We start from the raw sequence: 18,718 nt of genomic DNA on the forward strand, positions 1-18,718 counted from the left end.
TTTTGATTTTAGCAATAGTACTGGGGCCCTTTCTGCTGAAATTAGAGGTTGTCCCACGATCCAGATAGTCTGTGCTCTCCTACAGTGCAAACCAAAACAAAATAAGCATAGAAGTTAGCTTAGTGCTATGATATAAAAATTATGATTATACAAACATTCAATTCCTACCTGCATGGAGATGGTTGGTGTAGAGAAGGCATTCCTGTAAATCCATTCAGCTTCTTCCTCTAGCTCATCATCCTCAGCAGGCTTTACAGGGATGGCCCTCAACTGCAAATGACAATAGATTATAAAATATCCTTATTCCCAACCATTAAAGGAAACATACTTTTATACAGTCTAACGCTGATCCACACCTGGAATCTTTCTGGCATGTCTGTAGAGCGGATCTCATTGTCCTGATCAGTCATGTGGCTGCTCTCCAGCTCACTGGGCTCATAGATCTCAAAGATGCTACGACGGCCAACTCTTCTCTTGGTCTGCTTCTTCGGTCGATCCCATGACTCATCATCCTGATCCTCCTCTTCCTCTTCCGCATGATCATACGCCTCAGTGTCGAACTCAGCAAAGTCAAAATCACCCCCGAAAATCTCTTGAGCTTCTTGCAAAGCACTAGAATGTCAGAAAAGAGAGTAACGCTAGGGATAAGAAAGTCATATGGTTGAATGCCAGGGATTTAGTCCATCATACCAAGGAGGGAAGTCTAAATGTACTTAATCAAAACACGGTTTACAGAACTTACGCATCAGTATAGCCAGAGAATTTCTTTCCCTTCTTTTTAGTGATGGGCTGTCCATCATCATCCACAATGAAATCATCAATGTCTGCAAAGATTGAAGAAAAAAACAAAACATCACTAAAATTCCACAGAATAGTAGCACAAGAATTGAAATCCATGATGAATAGAGTAAATGTCTTTTCTACCAGATTCCTCATCATCTTCCTCCTCTTCATCATCTCTTGGGTGAAGTGTGTCCACAGCCTCTCCTTCCTCCACCTCTCCATCTCCGTCTCCATCCCCAGTGAAGATCTCATCAGCGATCATGTCTTTCTCATCATCTTCCCCCTCATCATCCATGGTTTTTACACGAGAGTACTTCTTTTTCTGAACACACACGTTTTATGAATTCAAAATTAAACTCAAAAGTGCTGAACTGGTATCAGTTAAATTAGTGAAAAACTTGCAATCTAGAACAAGCAGAAACTTTGTGTGACTCACCCTCCTCTTCACTTTCACTCCTAAATTCTCCTCAATGAGGTCCAGATCATCATCATCCAGATAGTCATCATAACCTGATAGATACACAAACTCTTTAATGAGATACTGAGCAAAATTAAAAAAAACTATATAGAAAATATTTCATTTTCCCTTTGGTCAATATTTTAAAAAAATCTAATTAGAGCAACCATAATTGTGGCCAAACTGATTCGAAACAATATATGCAAGAAGAACAAATCTAGTTTAAGTTATCAAGATGTTAAGTTCCTAAATGAACACTGAAAGTACATTATAGTATTCACATGCAACCATCTAAAAAAAAAACAAAAAAAAAAACATGCAAGTATTTCCAGAACAAATCTGAGCGATAATGCACTGATTCAGACTACTGAATCAGAGTTGTCAATCAATTAATTAAAACGAGAAGTTTGAACAGTTTTACAAAAATGAACTACATTACCAACTTGAGCACGGTTTATGCTACTGAAAAATAATTCATAGACACCGTTATTGTTTTATTGCGCTCATACTCACAAGTCTTGAAACAAGGAATCATCACAACTAGGGTTGGGTATCGTTTGAATTTTAGTGATTCCAATTCCGATTCTGCTTATCAATTCCGATTCTTTTCGATTCCAGTCAAGCAAAAACATTTAGTCAAACATTTATATCAACCATATTTATTGTGTGTCTTTTGGCAAAACGTTTTGTTGCAGCTGATTTCCATGAACAAAAATCAGCAGCCTAAAAAACATTAACTTTTTAACAAAAAAGTACACAGCAAAAAACAACTGGACAAACTGATATAAATTTCAAACATTATTAAAGACAAGCAAAGAATAATAAAATAAGTACAAATAAACAAATTAGCAATGGCACAAATAAAATACAACTGAACAATGTTCAAGTACAGAAATTGTAATCAAATGTAAAATAACACTGCAGTTTTTTAAATAAATAAAATAGATTACTTAAAGTTAGACAATGTATTCAGGCAAGATCAGTGAGTGGTTTTCTTTTTCTTCTGTTCTTTATTTAACATTGATGACAGACTGCGGCAGGTTTATCAGGCTGCTGTCACTTTAAGGCCCCATGCAGGATCCAATATGCGTTTTCTTTCTCAACTGTTTAAATTCACATAATACATAACCGACTGCGTCTATAAGAATGTTTTGACATAATTGTATGTGTATTTGTGCGTTCAAGCACAAGATGTGTACAGTATCATGCACTATATGAGGGGCGGCTCTCTGTCTGCGTGCAAAGAAAACAACGCATGGTGCGAGTGCCGAATTGAGTTCTCTTTCGCGTCGTCTTGTGCTTGAAAATGGTTTGAAAACAGGAATCGATAAGTATCCAATTGTTGACCTTAAAGGGTCGGTTCACGCAAAAATGAAAATTCTGTCATTAATTACTCACCCTCGTGTCATTCCAAACCTGTAAGACCTTCGTTCATCTTCGGAACACAAATTAAAATGTTCTGATATTCAAAAATATCTTAAAAAGGTCTTCATTTTTTGGGTGAACTAACCCTTTAAGTATCCGATTCCACAACTGGAATAGATTTTCGAACCCCAACCGTAATCACAACAGTATTATAATGACATGTTCTTTAGGAAACTTACTGTACACTTAGAAGAATCGCAATATTCACAACATTGCTTAATTTGTTATCTTCAGAAAAATAGCAGTGATCATATAGAGAATATTTGATTTCACTCAGCCCTAATGAGAACAACATTATTCACTAATGAACTGACAAAACACAAAGGTACAGAAGGATTTACTAATGTGGCTTCATCAGAGTAACCTACTTCGTTTCCTGCGGCGATGACGGACCTCTTCACCAGAGTCACTGTCCTCTTTCCCACTTGGCGCTTCTGGCACTTCTTCCTCTTCCACGTCACCATCATCGATGAGTCCTCTCAGGTTTCCATGCTCATCCTGATCTTCAGTATTCTCTTCTTCCTCTTCCTCTTCTGGAGCAATGAAGCAATTAATTAAACAGCAGAACACTAAAATGTGGTTTCTGGTAGTATTCCTGCCCTGGATGTGGCTTTAAGTAGGAAACACCTTACCATCATCTTCCATAAATCTCTGCGTCTTCTTGGGCTTCAGGTCTTTCTCCTCGAACTCCTCCTCCGACTCCTCAGCCTCGCTCTCGATGAAGTCAGACATGCTTGCAAGGCCTATGTGAAAATACAAGGAATTTACAAGGGATCTGAGACGAATACGGTATGGGTATGATAAATATGGTATATCATTTAATGGGTTTGGGGTATTGATAGTATTAAAGTATGAAATGTAAAATGTAAACAATATTATATGATAAGACCTCTGTCATAACCAGTAAACTTCCATTTAAAAGTAATAAAACCATTTAAAGGTCATACATCTAATCTGACACATCACTTGCAGCAGTAAACAAAAGACTGAATAGATCGCATGACAAATAATATTCATTAGTGGCTTAAATTCATTATTCTTACACTAGTAATTCAAAACAGCACTTTGCTTTATATGGTAACCTACTGTTTATGTTAAATATGTTAAGACATAGTGAACACATATCGATATGAACTTGATGTTCATGCAACTAACTAACGTTAGCTAGATAATTTAGCTTAGCAAGGAATATGGGACGCATAATTACCAAGTGTAAGTTATACCTATTAAGAAATACCCTGAAAGATAGCGATGAATCAAGCGTAAACGGTAAAAGACATGCTCTTTTTTTCTTTCTTATTTTTAAAAATAATCACGTAACGACTGTCCGCGATGCTGTGAGAAGATCAAGGCCCACATGCTAACAGCTAACCTGTGCGAGAAGAAAAACAACCCCAGGAATTATTCGCCGCTTTTATAAACACCTGACTGAAACTATCGAGCACTTACTTTCCCTTGCGAGGAAGCTCGATTAAAGACTTGAAAATATGCGACGAGGTGAAGAACGAAGCGTCACTTTAGAAGAAGCTTGATAGTGACAACAAAAACGGCTGAGGGTTACTGTCTGGATTCTCGTTCCGGTAAACACAGATTTAACTTCCGGTCGGGATAAAATCATTTGCTGAAATTTTATAGATATCGTTGTGACCGTTCATGGCATGAGCCAAATGTTATTGTCATTTTTTTAAAGTTGTAATTTAAATATTAACCATTTTGAATTCAAGTTTACCACATAATCTATTATCATAAACGAACTAAATCTCGTTTCTAGCCGACAATATTGTTTCTCCGAACCTGAAGACGGCGCGCTAACTTTTAGTGATTCACGCGCTCCATGTTACGTCAGTTAGGGGTTTTAAAGATTAGTTTTTCCATAGGGCTCAATAAGCCATGGAGAGTTTGGGGTTCTTGCGGGTCCAGTTGTTCATATCAGTGTTATTGTCATGTATGTTTACACTGTCCCTTGGCAGTGAAATGAGTTTTGTAACGTGCGGGTCGGTGGTGAAGCTGCTCAATGTGAAACACAACGTCAGATTACACTCTCACGATGTCCGCTATGGATCTGGTGAGTGACTCATTCATAAACGCTGTTCGTCTCTCATCTATATGGAAGTGGTTTAAACTTTGATGTAGAATATTAACAACCGTCACTTATATTATATTAATGTAATTATAGTTTGAAGTGCATTTTTATTGTTTAGTACATTTATAATGATGCCTTCAGAAAGCTAACAGTGTTGAAATTTGACATTAGAAAACTTACATTCAATGTGTTTCTTTCTCTTTCTCATGAAAACATAAACATAAGTTTGTAGATGTTCTCTAGTTGTGTCCAACTGACACACTATGCAGCCAGTGTGTACTTATAGTATGTTCTCAACCGTGTAGTGTATTAATGGTAATAAGGTTATTTCATAATCCAACATCAGAGTCTGAGAGCCCTAGGCTACGCAATTAAAGCTAAGACAGTTGAATGGATGAACTGTCCAACATTCCTCACTTCATTTTTTTAGTGCATCATCGAAGTGCACTTCCTCTTTTTGGAATTTTCAGTGCGAACACATTCATACTACTAAATGCATAGCCTACTACTAAACGGCATAGAATAGTGAGTGCATAAGTACACAAATAGGGATGCACCTTCTCTCTATGATCTGTTCATGTGATTATTTAATTCCAGGTAGTGGGCAGCAGTCAGTGACCGGTGTGACCGCAGTGGAGGACAGTAACAGTTACTGGAGTGTGCGGGGCACCAGTGACGCTGCATGTCATCGAGGGAATCCGGTACAGTGTGGACAGAACATTCGATTGACCCATGTGAACACAGGCCGCAATCTACACAGCCACTACTTTACTTCCCCGCTTTCTTCAAATCAGGTTTTAATATTTCATCTTTTTTATCACACAATGTAATGTAAAGGTGCTGTATGTAGAGTTTGATGTTACGACAGTGCAAGTTTACTTAAAAACTCTTCCCGTTTAGGAGGTCAGTGCCTTTGGCGAGAACGGCGAGGGTGACAATCTGGACGAGTGGACCGTTCTGTGTGCAGGCTCCGTGTGGCAGCGCGATGAGTCCGTTCGGTTCCGTCACACGGCCACTGACGCTCTGCTGTCTGTGACGGGCGAGCAGTACGGCAGGCCCATCCACGGCCAGAGAGAAGTGCACGGCATGATGATCAGCGGCTCGCACAGCTACTGGAGAACGATGGAGGGCATCTTCATGAAACCCAGTGAGACTGGATCCAGGGATTTCAGCAGTCCATTACACACTGAGTTTTAGAGAAATGCTTCATACAAGCTGACCTGTATTTACCAACTGGCCCAGAAAAGGAACCTTGAGCTGTTCTGAAAAACAGTTTGATAAATTAAATTGTGCCTCATGCTCATTTTTAACACTTGAAGCATATCATTTTATTTTGCAAAGCGTACACCACTGTTCAAAAGTTTGGGGTCAGTTTTTGTCCTTTAAGAAATCAATGCGAAAGAAGTAAGAAATCAGTAAGGACACATTAAATTGTAAGATTAATTCATCAAATAATCCTGAAAAAAATTTTTTTCACAAAAATACTAAGCAGCACAACTATTTTCAACTGTTTCTTGTGCAGCAAATCAGCATATTAGAATGGTTTCTAAAGGATCGTGTGACTGAAGGCTGGAGTAATGATGCTGAAAATTCAGCTTTCCAATCACAGGGACAATATGATGTTTTTTACTGTATTTTTTGATGTATAGCCTTGATGAGCATAAGAGACTTTCAAAAACATAAATCTTACTGACCCCCTAAACTTTCGAAAGGTAGTGTATAATAAGGCAATCAGAAATTTTGGAAGGCAGAAAGAAGCCACATTTATCTTTTCAAACAAATGTTCAGTATTAATGCCACCATTTTACAGATTTCATAATTATAAGGCAAAATTTAACCAAGTTTTAACACAAATTTTAACTTGCGTCATTAATGTTTTGTGCTCACTTTTGAGAATATTTAATGGCCGTTAATATATAAAAATCATGGCCATCTGTTTGCGTCATAAAATTGGCCCACAACTGTTACAACAATAACAACCTATCAAAATATAAATGAATTGAACACAGAACAAACTTGAACTGCTTGATGCTGACCTCGTAGTGAAAACACTACAGCAGCAGTGCTACATTATACTGCCACAGTATTAACATTAATCACACTGAGAGACTTGCAGTCATGTGTAATGATGTTTAAGGTTATTTTCCTAAAGGAAGCCATAAGTCACTTCTGATAAAAGCTCCTATACAGCCATTAGTATCAAACTTGCACATTTGAATATTACCACTCTGGGAAAGCAAGTATCTTTCTCCTAATAAGGCAATTTCCTAAGTTTACATCAAGTAGGTAACATCATTTTTAAAGTGCCATCTAAAATCCATAATTTCATTCTAATGTACATTTGAAACAAGTGCCTTTGTACTTTTTATTCATTTACCTTGATTACATATAGATGCTGTAAGATTTAAGTTACAATTTAAACAATTGAGAATGTTAACTTGAGGTGATCAGTAAATGTTTTTGTTTGTTTGTTTGTTTACATGGTTGGGGTCACAGCTGTATATCTGAGTATATCTCAGAACACATTTTGAAGTATTCCTCATTAAACAGACTCTAGAGTTTAATACCTCAGACTATCACATTCTACGTCAGACCTCGGAAAACAGTATTATTGTTATTTTTTTTAATAAATATGTCTGTGCTTTGATGGTTGTGTAGATTCTTTAAATTAAAGAAATCAAGACTGGCTTATTCATTCATGGTCCTTCTTGTATCATATGTAGATATGTACAGCTTGAGAAGAGAAGCGCATCATTTTTTAAAATTTAAAATTTCAATTAATTTATTTTAGTCTTATTTGTAGAAAATCCAATTGTGCCCCCTATTGGCCAAAACAACAATAACAAAAAATGATGATGATGATAACAATAATTGGATGCAAAGATATGTTTATTGTCATGTTCAATAAATAATTTTCTTTTATTCATATTCTTTACATGTAATGATACCTTTTTGTTTAGAAACCATATTGCTGTAATCTGACTGTCAATCCACATCCTGCATGCAATATGTATATGTATTTGCATATTAATAGTCCTCCTTTTGATATAATCCGTAAAAATACATACATATAAAATTTTATTTGGCATGCTTCAAATTCAGATGAAGTTAGGATCTGGATTGAGAGTAAATTAATTTAAAAATTCCATCAACCTTTGCAAGATTAAAAAATAAATAAAATACCAATATAAAACATAAATATTATTAATCAACAAAATATAAAATACAGTGTCAAATAAAACCTGGACCGATTTACATTTTCAAAATGTCCATAAACTAGTTTCTTGTATATTCTAACAACAAAATGGCAACAAGCAGAGCAATACACAGAATAATGGCTAGTAAAAATGACGCAGGACATTTTTAAACTTTAGTCCACCAATCTGCCTTTGTGATAATTGAAAGAAATAGCAAATACTCTTATAACATAATAAAATAACAAGGTGCAACACTTTAAATTGATACCGTACCTGTCAATTCATTAACGTTTAAAAAGAAGACACTTAGGCTCATCAAGCTACATTTATTTAATCCAAAATAAAGTAAACACGATTTATTCTAAAAAATTTATATTATATAAAATAAATTTATTATTTATGTAATTTATTCCTGTGATGGCAAAGCTGAATTTTCGGCAGCCATTTCTCCAGTCTTCATTGTCCACATGATCCTTCAGAACTCATTCAAATATGCTGATGTAGGGCTCAGGATTTTTTTATTATTATCAATAAAACATTTTTTGCTGCTTATTAATTTTTTTGGGAATGGTGATACTTTTTTCAGGAAAAAAATTGCACTTATTAAATTTATTAAAGCATTTATTAAATTGTATTTCATAACACTTACTGTCACTTCTGATCAATTTAATGCATTCCTGGATGAATAATAATAATAAAAAAAAACATTTTTTATATATCTTACCACAAATGTTTGAATGGTGTCATTGTTTCCGTAAAAATGTTAAGCAGCAAAAACTGTTTTCAACATTGATAATAATAATAATAATGATAATGATAATAAGTGTTTATTGAGCAGGAAGTCAGTATATCAAAATGATTTTTGAAGATCATGTGACACTGAAGATTCAGAAAATTCAGCTTTGTCATAAATTAAATTTTTACATTTATTAAAATAGAAAACAATTATTTTAAATGGTACAATTTTCTTTTACAATATTACTGTTTTTACCGTGTTTTTGATTAAATAAATGCAGTCTTGGTGAGCAGAAAATACTTTTTTCAAAAACATTTAAAGGGGTGGTTGATTATGATTTCACTTTTTTAACTTTAGTTAGTGTGTAATGTTGCTGTTTGAGCATAAACAACATCTGTTACGACGCTCAAAGTTCGAAGCAAAGGGAGATATTTTCTTTTAAAGAAATTGTTTTTTAAGGACTACAACAAACGGCTGGTAGGGACTACACCACATTCCTCCCGGGTTAGTGACATCACTAACCCTAACATTTACATAACCCCCCCCCCCCGAACACGATTTATAGATTATCATGACAGAATATGCTAATTAATGACTAGAAGATAATGACATAAGATACATAAATTCATCAACTAGCCATTCAGGAATGTTTGTCCGACTCCGTTTTGAACATAAAAGGCTAAAAGTTTTTGCAATTTTCAGTGCATGTCTGTGTGAGGTAAAAGGACAGGAGCTCTTGTAGCTCCGCCCTCTGTGCCGGGAGCAGCAGCTCATTTGCATTTAAAGGGACAGACACAAAAACTGTGCGTTTTTGCTCACCCTCAAAAAGTGTCAATTTTAACATGCTATATAAAAATATCTGTGGGGTAATTTAATTGTATTATTTTGAGCTAAAACTTCACATACAAACTCTGGGGACATCAAAGACTTATTTTACATCTTGTGAAAAGGGCATTATACCACCCCTTTAAAAAATGTGTTTCCAAACTTTTGACAGGTACTGTAGGGAATTTACACTGAATTACACTCCTGTTTCCAACTTATTTTTGGTAAAAGTTACTTTTCGTCACTTCACAATGCTAAAAGTAACTTTACTTCTTTACCACTGTCCCATCACAAGGATTTCCCTCAAATCTTGTAGCCCACTAGATGGAGCCATTGATTCAAAAGTTTCCTCATTCCAAAGCAAATACTGACAGAATACAAAGCACCAGTCTTTAATCAAGCAAGCCGTTCTGTGAAATTCTGGAAAACTGACAGGAACTTTTGTCCAGTAAACTGTTCCCAATAATCCGCTTTTCCTTTGCAGTGTATTTTGGCACAGAATGCTGGTACTGTTTAAGATAAATTTTGCTCACAAGAACGAAACAATGGGAGTTCAGATATTTAGACTGATGCTCTCTGCAAATGCCTATAAGCAGAACAGACCTTGAAAAAGCACTGCATTAGTGTTCTGAACATGCAAACATGACACAGTCAAACAGACGACTCTTTTGTGTGGCACTATATGCATAAATACACATGCAATATAGGAGGAGTGTGACAAACAGCTGTAAGTATACACAATAATAAGGAACACAGGGAAGGAGACTGATGTGCTCACACATTATAAATATAGACAAACAGGTATAGACAAATACTTATATTACACACATAGACTCTAACTGTAAAAGAAAAAGTGCTATTTTAGAGATTGACCAGTTTATTTCTGGTTGATTCAGAGCAATTTATGTTGCATTCACAGACTCTCTGAACCTGAGAGTGAATAAAAACTCAAAATGGACCAAAAAGTCCAACTGTGTAGCAGACACTTCCGCAGAAGTTCAGTGTCATATAGTTAAACCAGACAATATTATGCAAACATTGAGAAGACCTTGATACTATATCAAAGAGAGTATTATACTCTCTTCTTCCGTAGACACACAAAACGAGAGATTATATGAAATGAATGAAACAGACTTCTAAAAAGACAATTCTGTTTACACATAATGCACAAGGGCACCACATAATGGAGTAGTGTGGAATTTAATTAATCCCACTTGCTTTGCAGAATATGAACTCTGTTAATGTACAGCCACAAAGCATAACTCATAATTTGTAACTCACATTATGAAGCAAACGATGAGAAATCAGGCTGCTTCTACTCACTCTAAATACTATAAACTACCACTCAAAAGTTTGGGGTCGAAGATGTTTTTTGAAAGAAGTCTCTTCTGTTCACCAAGTCTGCATTTATTTGTTCAGAAATAAAGTAAAGCAACAATATTGTAATATATTATAATAATTTAAAATAACTGTTTTATTATATTTTAATATATTTTAGAATGTAATTTATTCCTGAATTTTCATCAGCCATTGCTCCAGTCTTCTTTAGTGTGACTAATTTGCTGATTCACAAAACATTTCCAATTATTATCAATGTTAAAAACAGTTGTGCTGCTTAATATTTTTGTGGAATATTTTAATAAAACATTTTTTTCAGGATTCCTTGACAATAGAAAGTTCAACAGAACAGCATTTATTTGAAACAGAAATGTTTTGTAACAAATGTTTTTACTGTCACTTTTGATCATGACGGTATGACTTGATTTCTGAAAAACGCTGTTGAAAGCATATAGACAGTATATAAACTGGACACAGCGACCCCATTGGATTCAACGGAGACAAGTGAAGTCAATTAGAAGCTCTCACTTCCTGATGGATGAGCGTACTGCGCAGACTCAAACTGAGCTTGACGACGTAGATGTGACGTGAGCAACCCGTCTGTCTTCTAGTAGCTGTGCCAAGAGAAATCTGAATCATTCCCTTCCGAAACTTGCAGAGAGGGAGATCGTGAGTAGGAGGTGTCCATGAGAAACTTTTGCTAAGTATTCTGATTAATTATTTTGTCATTTTGCCTCCACGTCCCCCCGATTGCCCGCGAGCTTCTCCTCCTGTCCATGGTAATCTCTCTACTGTGCGACAGAGAGTCGCGTGGTTATGACGCAATCGTTAGCATATTTTTAGAAAAATTGCTTCTACGGGGCCATAACGTAATTTAGGTAATGGAGCCTTTTATACATTTTCGTGTTTCTTTAGAAAGAAATAATGGACAAATGGAGTCTTTAAACGCCTCAGATGTAAAGTTATTCGCTGTCAAAGTGACGCCAAAATGAATGGGAGTCAATGGAATGCTAACAGCAGGTGGGGGTCCGCTAATCAATGGCGGCGCCCGGGGAAGCTTCGATATTTTATGAAACAGTGCCCCCCCGGTTGAAAGTGGATGGACTGAGCAGTGAGCACCACAACAAACTTGTAGCCAATCAGCAGTAGGGGGCGTGTCCACTCATGATGGGGAAGGAGAGAGAGTGAGCAAAAGGGGGATTTGAAGAAAGACTGTAGAAAGAGAGATGGCTGAGAGACAGAAAAGCTCACAGGAAAATAACTGGCAAAAGAAGGGTTATGATCAGGCAAGAGCTTTAGGACCCGCGTTAATATTAGAAAAGCTTTCAAGCAATGGAGAGATGTAAGCGGGAAGGCCTGAAAAAGGACGCCGAGGTTGCGTTGTTTCTGCTTCATACGCGAGTAACATTTGTTTTGAGTGTCATTAGCCCCTTTATCGATCCTGGTAAATTACCGTAAAATTACCAGAATAACTTTACCGGTAAATTCACAAATATGCTGTTCACACAAGCAACGGCGTTTGGGCTTTTTACCGGTAAGAGACCATTCACACATCAGCACCAAAATACCAGTAAATTCTGTGATGTCAGTCATCCGAAATGATATTTAAATGCTGCGCCCGCATGAAGAGAAGCACTTCAGTTTCACTATCTGTTCCATTTGACAACATTTTGACGTCTAAATGTAAAAGGCATATGGGATGATCAAACAGAATGCGCTGTTGCTCTTTAAGCACTAGACGCGCATAATAGTATCCAACTGCAAAGTATTAATTTCTTTCCAAAACAAAACTTATTGACCCCCAACTTTTGAGCAGTTGTGTACTTCTTACTATTTTTTTATGCTGTTATCATTTAATTTGACCAAACTACATGTTTAGTTCAGCGACTGCTATCCAATTATAATTTCAAACTTTTATTTCTTGTTTCTTTCTTTCTTTCTTTCATTACTCAAAATAAATATTTAGTTTTACTTGTTTTAAATGTCTCCTCTCCCCCTATCTCAATTATGCTAATGTAAAGCACTTTAAATTATCATTAGCTGCAATACAAATAAACTTGCCTCACCTTGGAAATAAGGTGTATAGTTATTTAGCATTTTTTATCCAATATAAAATGTCTTTAGTATTGACAGTCCAACCAAAGCAGGAGATGTTAAAAATCAGCTGAAATAGCTTCTGGCTCATTCGTCATATCAGATTCATCAGATGCATTGTGGGATACAGTATTCCATGCAGGTTGTATCTTGCATATTTTGGTAATAGGGGTTTTCTTTGCATACTGTACACAGTATACTGCATACGGTAAAAGTTATATATGGTCGTATGCTATTCCGAAATACCCAACAGTCCCTTCAACAATAAACAATACCTTCAAAGATTTCCAGAAATGAGCTTCAACACAGTAAGGCTCAAAACAAATCGGACAGTGCATTTGAGATGAACGTGCACACACTCTTCATGCCAGACATCCTGTGGTGGCTCTGTTGGACAGGCTGCCAGTCACTCCTCATCGTTCCCATCTGACATAGCTTGAAATGAGATAAAGTACAAAGTCGTCGCCTTTTAAAGACACGGAATGAGAAAAACACAGTGCAGAGGGACACTGGATGTTATTGCATTAAATGGTATTCAGTGAGGAGCCCTTGCATGTCCCTGTCAAGCTGCTGATGGAGGACATTCCTCACTGTTGTATCACAGTCAGTCACAATCACAATCGACATAATAAATATAAAAGAAAAAAACTCGCTTGGGATTCACATCCTCTGCACTGTGGGCTCCCCAACACTCTTCAAAACTAAAAGAAAGTGGAGTTTTTAATGCATGTTTCTCAAGCAGAGGTCAGATCAATGAGGGTTCACAGTGAGCGGGGCTACTCCATGCCATTCCGCAACATCTGATTGGCTGCGATGAGCATGACGCTGATGATGAAGGCCATTGCAAAAGCACAGATGAGGCTCTTGCGGACACACGTCTGACGATTCTTCTTTTTCGAATGCACTGATGGAGTAGAACAGAGCATATATGAAAGACACATAGAGGAGATGCTAGCGGTTACTGCTATGGAGCATTAGACATCAATGAGAAGAGATGACAGCAAACAATGAGCATAAGCCATCCGAACAATAATCCAGCAGTGCTGTTGATCTCTGTGCATAATGAGGCTTTGAATATGCACAATAGTGAAACAAAACGAGTGGCTTCGCTGAGCTGCCTAACTGGACTCAACACACTAATGATCGCACACAAACACACACGCACAAATAGCATAACATATTCGGGTGGAACTGTTTAAGGGCACAGTGTGGGCCAGTAAAGGATATATTTTAAAACAATGTGACAAACTAATTGGATTCTGAAGCATGAAATTGTTCTATTTTATTCACCTTTTTCTCGGCCCAGCAGATTCAATTCCATTCAATTTGTGTTGTTATTCTGTGCAGCATATTGAGATTAAATATTGAACTGCTGAAACATAATTAGATACAAACCGTAAAATATTTTCCCTGTTTCTGAATTCCATTCATTCCGTTTACTTTTGTTGGCCGACGAAAACATCTGGTTCAATAATGTTTCAAAAGGGGGTGAAATTTACCTGTGAAGAATGGTTTGAATGCGAATGTCTTACTGGGAGTAAAGGAAGTATTAAAAACCTATAAGGCACTGATAGCACAGAACTCTCATCTCATTAAATAGGCAGTTTCTAGGCAAACACAGCAGCCTATAGATCTCAATAGTCTGGCTCCGGAAGTAAAAATCCATAAAGAAATGGATTTTTAATGATAACATATTATTCTTTGAAGACCTGCAATGAACTCGGAGATTGTGAAGCGATGATATATGCTCCTGCAGAAGCCAAAAGTCAATGTGGTTTCAGCTTCATTTAAAAAACAAGCTTCTAGTTGGATACACTAATCAGTGAAGTTGTTGTTACCATGACTAAATGACTAATCAATAATCAAGTCAATAATTTTATATCGTACCATCATTTTTGATCCAATTCATTCTGAATGTGTCGTAGGAGTATTTCATTGCCTTATACATTAAGTACACAGTTATGTACTTTAATTTGAATTACAGAAGTATTTGATGAAGTTTCTATGTTGGCTTAAAACTCTTTATTGAAATGTCTGATTAGAAAAATAACCCAATTTTTTATTTTTATCTAGGCTTCTGAAAAACCGGCCATTCATTGCTGCGCTCTACTGTCATGTGAAGGTGGAAATACAGTATTTTCATTGGCATTCATACAGATCTGAATTCTTGAGTACTGTCAGAGTTTTAAGCATCACCTCATTGAAGCTTCGCAAAATTTCCAGTGTCTGTGAACAACTGTTGCATGATCCGTCAATTCATGTGAAATTGTTCTCTTTGCTATTTACCTCCCTGATATTCGGCCTGGCAGTTTCCTGAGTTCTCCTTCAAGCTCTCTTCCTCTGTGACGATAATATTCTCGATGTCCTTCATGGTGAGATGGTCTCTGAAGGCGTGGAACAGGACGTGTTTGAGCTCCTCCAAGGACATCTGTTGCATGTCAAACTGCAGGGTGGAAACACAAGAGGCCTGTCGTCAAATCTCAGAACGTCTGGGTTGTCAATGCTTCTCTGTGGGGCAGTACTCAAAGAGTGATTTTTTATTGAGAATTTCCTTCGACAGAACGTTTAGAGAAGTGAAGCTAGTAGGAAGAGAGGAAAATGAGATGAGCTGTTCAGTATCCAGTGACTATACGCTAATCAATTTACTTGCTCAATCAATCTTGTCCTTGCTCTATCTGATACACATTGAAAAGAAGCACAGCACACATAAAAATTTATCTGGACAATCTTTCTGACGCAAACTGAGACGTGAATCAACATTGATGTTGAAGTGTGTAATAGTTCTCAACATCTTTACTCATTCAACCAAAAAAAACCCCTCATACTTCAGCTAAGAAATGTTGTTTCAGACATCCAATTAGCGCAGCAGCTCTGTCCTCATTGAACTGCAATGCTTGTAGTGACAGCATTAAACTAAAGACCTCAAGCTGAAGAAAAAGAAAAGAAGAAAAAGAAGAGGCAAATTTGGGCTGGTTCAATAATTCAGAATCACTGAGAGACAGATTTGAGCTTTTCCAATTTCCCAGCAAACTCTGTGTCAAGGGTTTTCTCAGAGACCTTGAATGAGCTTTGGTGGTGGGGGTGTTATCCTGTCTTGGCAGAGTCAATAAATTATTGAACTGTATGAGAAACTATGTCTTACATCTCTGAGAGTGCCCTTTTCCATGATTGCATACACTCAAACACTTTTTTTCTGGACTCTTGAAATTGTAGTAGGGCGTTCCAAAGTGTTTTCATTGATGCTGCTCAAGCATATAAAATGTGCATCACGTAAATTCAGTGATTACATAACCGCTTATAATTAACTAAACAAACCAAAAACGATGGTCAAAAATTATGCACATTACTTATTACGGTTTCACTTTATTTTGATAGTCCACTTCATTCTGCTAACTTTAAGTAACTTTTTTTCAACAACATGTCAATTAACTCTCAGAGTATTACTGGACTGTTAGGTTAGGGTTAGTAGAATAAGTAGACGTACCTGCAAAGTTACTTATAATCAGTAGAATATCTGTTGGGGACCATCAAAATAAAGTGTTTGCAGAGATTAAGAAGACAGTCTACTAAACCTCTAATGATGGTAATTGATAAGCAGTTTAAAAGTTACTTACTTAAGCTGCTTTGATACAATCTGTATTGTGAAAAGCGCTATACAAATATACTTGACTTGACTTGACTAAAGTGTTATTACTAACCGCTACTACTTCAACAGTGGTCCATGAGGGGCTGCCGCTTTATTTTTGTTTTTTGTCATTAAAGTTACGTTGGTCATTTGCCGGGTTAAGCCTCCTTCTTCCCTGAGCCTTTAAACCTTGTTACATACTGTAATATAATTAAATTATAGTTATTTTCATCAGAATACACAGCAACCTTTGAACTGACATTCAAGAAGCTTTTCGCCCTCAGATGGTGTGGTTATGGCACTAGTAGTAACTGGACCATGCTAACCAGCCAAACCTTGAGCCCTTGCAAACACACATGGTTTTTGTGCCCTTTAGAAGCTCCTGAGGATTCAGATGCAGGTTATCACTGAGGCCTGTCAGAGAATGTCACTTAAACAAAGCCATGCGTAAAGCCTCAATGAGACATTATCAGCTGGGATTGTCTCTTCTGAGGATCAAGATGACAGCACTGAGCGTGTATCTCTGTCATTCAGCTATTCACACCCACCCAGACATATACTCTCATGGGATCCCTTCTACTCCAAATTCAGTTATTTACCAGCACTGTCTGTTCTCTCACTCTGAAAGAAAACTATATGAAAGAGACCTATTGATGTCTTGATGACATTCATTGCATTCCTTGTATTTTACAAAAAAAAAAAAATTCTCTTATTCTCTAAGAGTAAGCTATCCCGCTTTCTACTGCCTATAAGCAACTAGGCCAAAAAAGATGGTGCAATAAAACAAGGGATTGAATTCTTGTTGTGCTAACAAGGGATGTTGATGTAGTACCTCAAGGATCAGTTATAATGTTCTAGCCCTTCAAATGACCAAAACCTGCATGGCATAAAGTGAGGCAATTTACTGCAAGTTGTTTCATAGATGTTGAAGCTCTCTATAAACACAATTGCACTTACTTAGTGTCTGCTTGAAAACAAATGTTATATATTGTAAATATATATATATATATATATATATATATATATATATATATATATATATATATATATATTAAAATATAATTTATTCCCGTGATGACAAAGCTGATTTTTTAAAGCAGTCATTACTCCAGCCTTCAGTGTCACATGATCCTTCAGCAATGATTTTAATATGCTGATTTAGTGATCAAGAAACACTTTTCATTATTATTTATTATTTTATTGTATAATGTAATATAAAATGACCATGCTGAATAAAAGTATTATTTCTATTTTTAACAATCATATATATATATTTATTTATTTCATAAGTATTCATATTTGTATAATTTTATATCTTTATCGTTTAACTAAATAACAGATGAGGTATTTCTTGCCAGACTTGCAAAGCTAGCACAGCTCTAACTAAAACATTCGGCTACCATACAGCATGGAAATTAAATTACTTTTAGAAAATTGCACTCTTTCACACAGAAAAAATATTGTCACATGATTTTCTTTTTCTTGCACATTCCGTTTGACTTTATTGATGACATCAATAACGGAGCGATCTTGTAGGAGGTCTGCAGTGCGTGAGTAAATGCTAATGTTTGTGTGTGTGACTGCTGGCTGTAATCCACGCAGTCTGTTTGATTTGACAGGCATTTGAGAGGCCTCTGATTATTCCAGATTTACACTTACTGTGTTGCTTATTTTTGCAGTGGCGGCAGTGAAAGCCTGTATTGATTCCCATCGTTGACCATCAATCCTGAAGTACCGCTCAGAGAAGGTGATTAACGTTTCAATTACTTGAACGCTCTCATTTACATGGCAGGTACATGATTAATGTGAGAATGAAAATACCTCTGTGAAATGATTTGGGAGAGCTCTCACAAAGAAAGACAGAGCAAACAAATTCATAATAATAAACTAATTCAGAGAGGTAAAATGCCCGTTAACTATTGCCAAATTGTTGTAAATTTACACATTGATCATCTTGCATACAATTTATTTATTTATTACATGCCTAAGAAGATTTAAAATGCTGTCTCTGTAGGCAGCTCATTAGATTTTGCAACACAGAAATTGTGTCTTAATATTTCAAGCTCACGGTTTGCTATTTCCTTCCCCTCCAAAACCAGACTTGGTGTTAAGTGTCTGGTTTATGGCCAGCTCTCATGTCACACAGCTAAGCGGA

At 36.4% G+C, this 18,718-nt stretch overlaps 3 protein-coding genes across 3 annotated transcripts in view; 1 reads left to right on the plus strand and 2 right to left on the minus strand.

Moving 5' to 3' along the window:
* Nucleotides 1-4,270, minus strand: part of supt6h (SPT6 homolog, histone chaperone and transcription elongation factor) — a 15,459-nt gene extending 11,189 nt beyond the window's left edge. The window contains exons 1-9 of the mRNA XM_084388238.1: nt 4,115-4,270; nt 3,298-3,408; nt 3,034-3,198; nt 1,220-1,293; nt 925-1,105; nt 743-824; nt 357-612; nt 169-270; nt 22-79 (exon numbers count right to left, since the gene is read on the minus strand). Coding sequence (XP_084244364.1) covers nt 22-79; nt 169-270; nt 357-612; nt 743-824; nt 925-1,105; nt 1,220-1,293; nt 3,034-3,198; nt 3,298-3,397 — 1,018 coding nt within the window. The 5' untranslated portion in view covers nt 3,398-3,408; nt 4,115-4,270. The remainder of the gene's footprint in view (nt 1-21; nt 80-168; nt 271-356; nt 613-742; nt 825-924; nt 1,106-1,219; nt 1,294-3,033; nt 3,199-3,297; nt 3,409-4,114) is intronic.
* A 200-nt stretch (nt 4,271-4,470) lies between these two features.
* On the plus strand, nt 4,471-7,395 carry sdf2 (stromal cell-derived factor 2). The gene is made up of 3 exons (XM_084386993.1): nt 4,471-4,730; nt 5,346-5,542; nt 5,649-7,395. Exons 1-3 carry the CDS (start codon nt 4,556-4,558, stop codon nt 5,943-5,945), a joined length of 669 nt encoding a protein of 222 aa, XP_084243119.1. The 5' UTR covers nt 4,471-4,555; the 3' UTR covers nt 5,946-7,395.
* Nucleotides 6,161-18,718, minus strand: part of caln2 (calneuron 2) — a 38,807-nt gene continuing 26,249 nt past the window's right edge. Inside the window, 2 exon segments of the mRNA XM_084386992.1 lie at nt 6,161-13,842; nt 15,225-15,381. Of these exon segments, the coding sequence (XP_084243118.1) occupies nt 13,715-13,842; nt 15,225-15,381 (285 nt within the window). The 3' untranslated portion in view covers nt 6,161-13,714.

Source organism: Rutilus rutilus (assembly GCF_951802725.1).
Source record: "Rutilus rutilus genome assembly, chromosome: 18".
NCBI classification, from domain to species: domain Eukaryota; kingdom Metazoa; phylum Chordata; class Actinopteri; order Cypriniformes; family Leuciscidae; genus Rutilus; species Rutilus rutilus.

Coding starts and splice junctions, on each gene's coding strand:
- sdf2 (XM_084386993.1), top strand. CDS start 4,556: ATGGAGAGTTTGGGGTTCTTGCGGGTCCAGTTGTTCATATCAGTGTTA. Junction 4,731..5,345: donor CGATGTCCGCTATGGATCTG/GTGAGTGACTCA, acceptor ATTTAATTCCAG/GTAGTGGGCAGCAGTCAGTG. Junction 5,543..5,648: donor CCCCGCTTTCTTCAAATCAG/GTTTTAATATTT, acceptor CTTCCCGTTTAG/GAGGTCAGTGCCTTTGGCGA.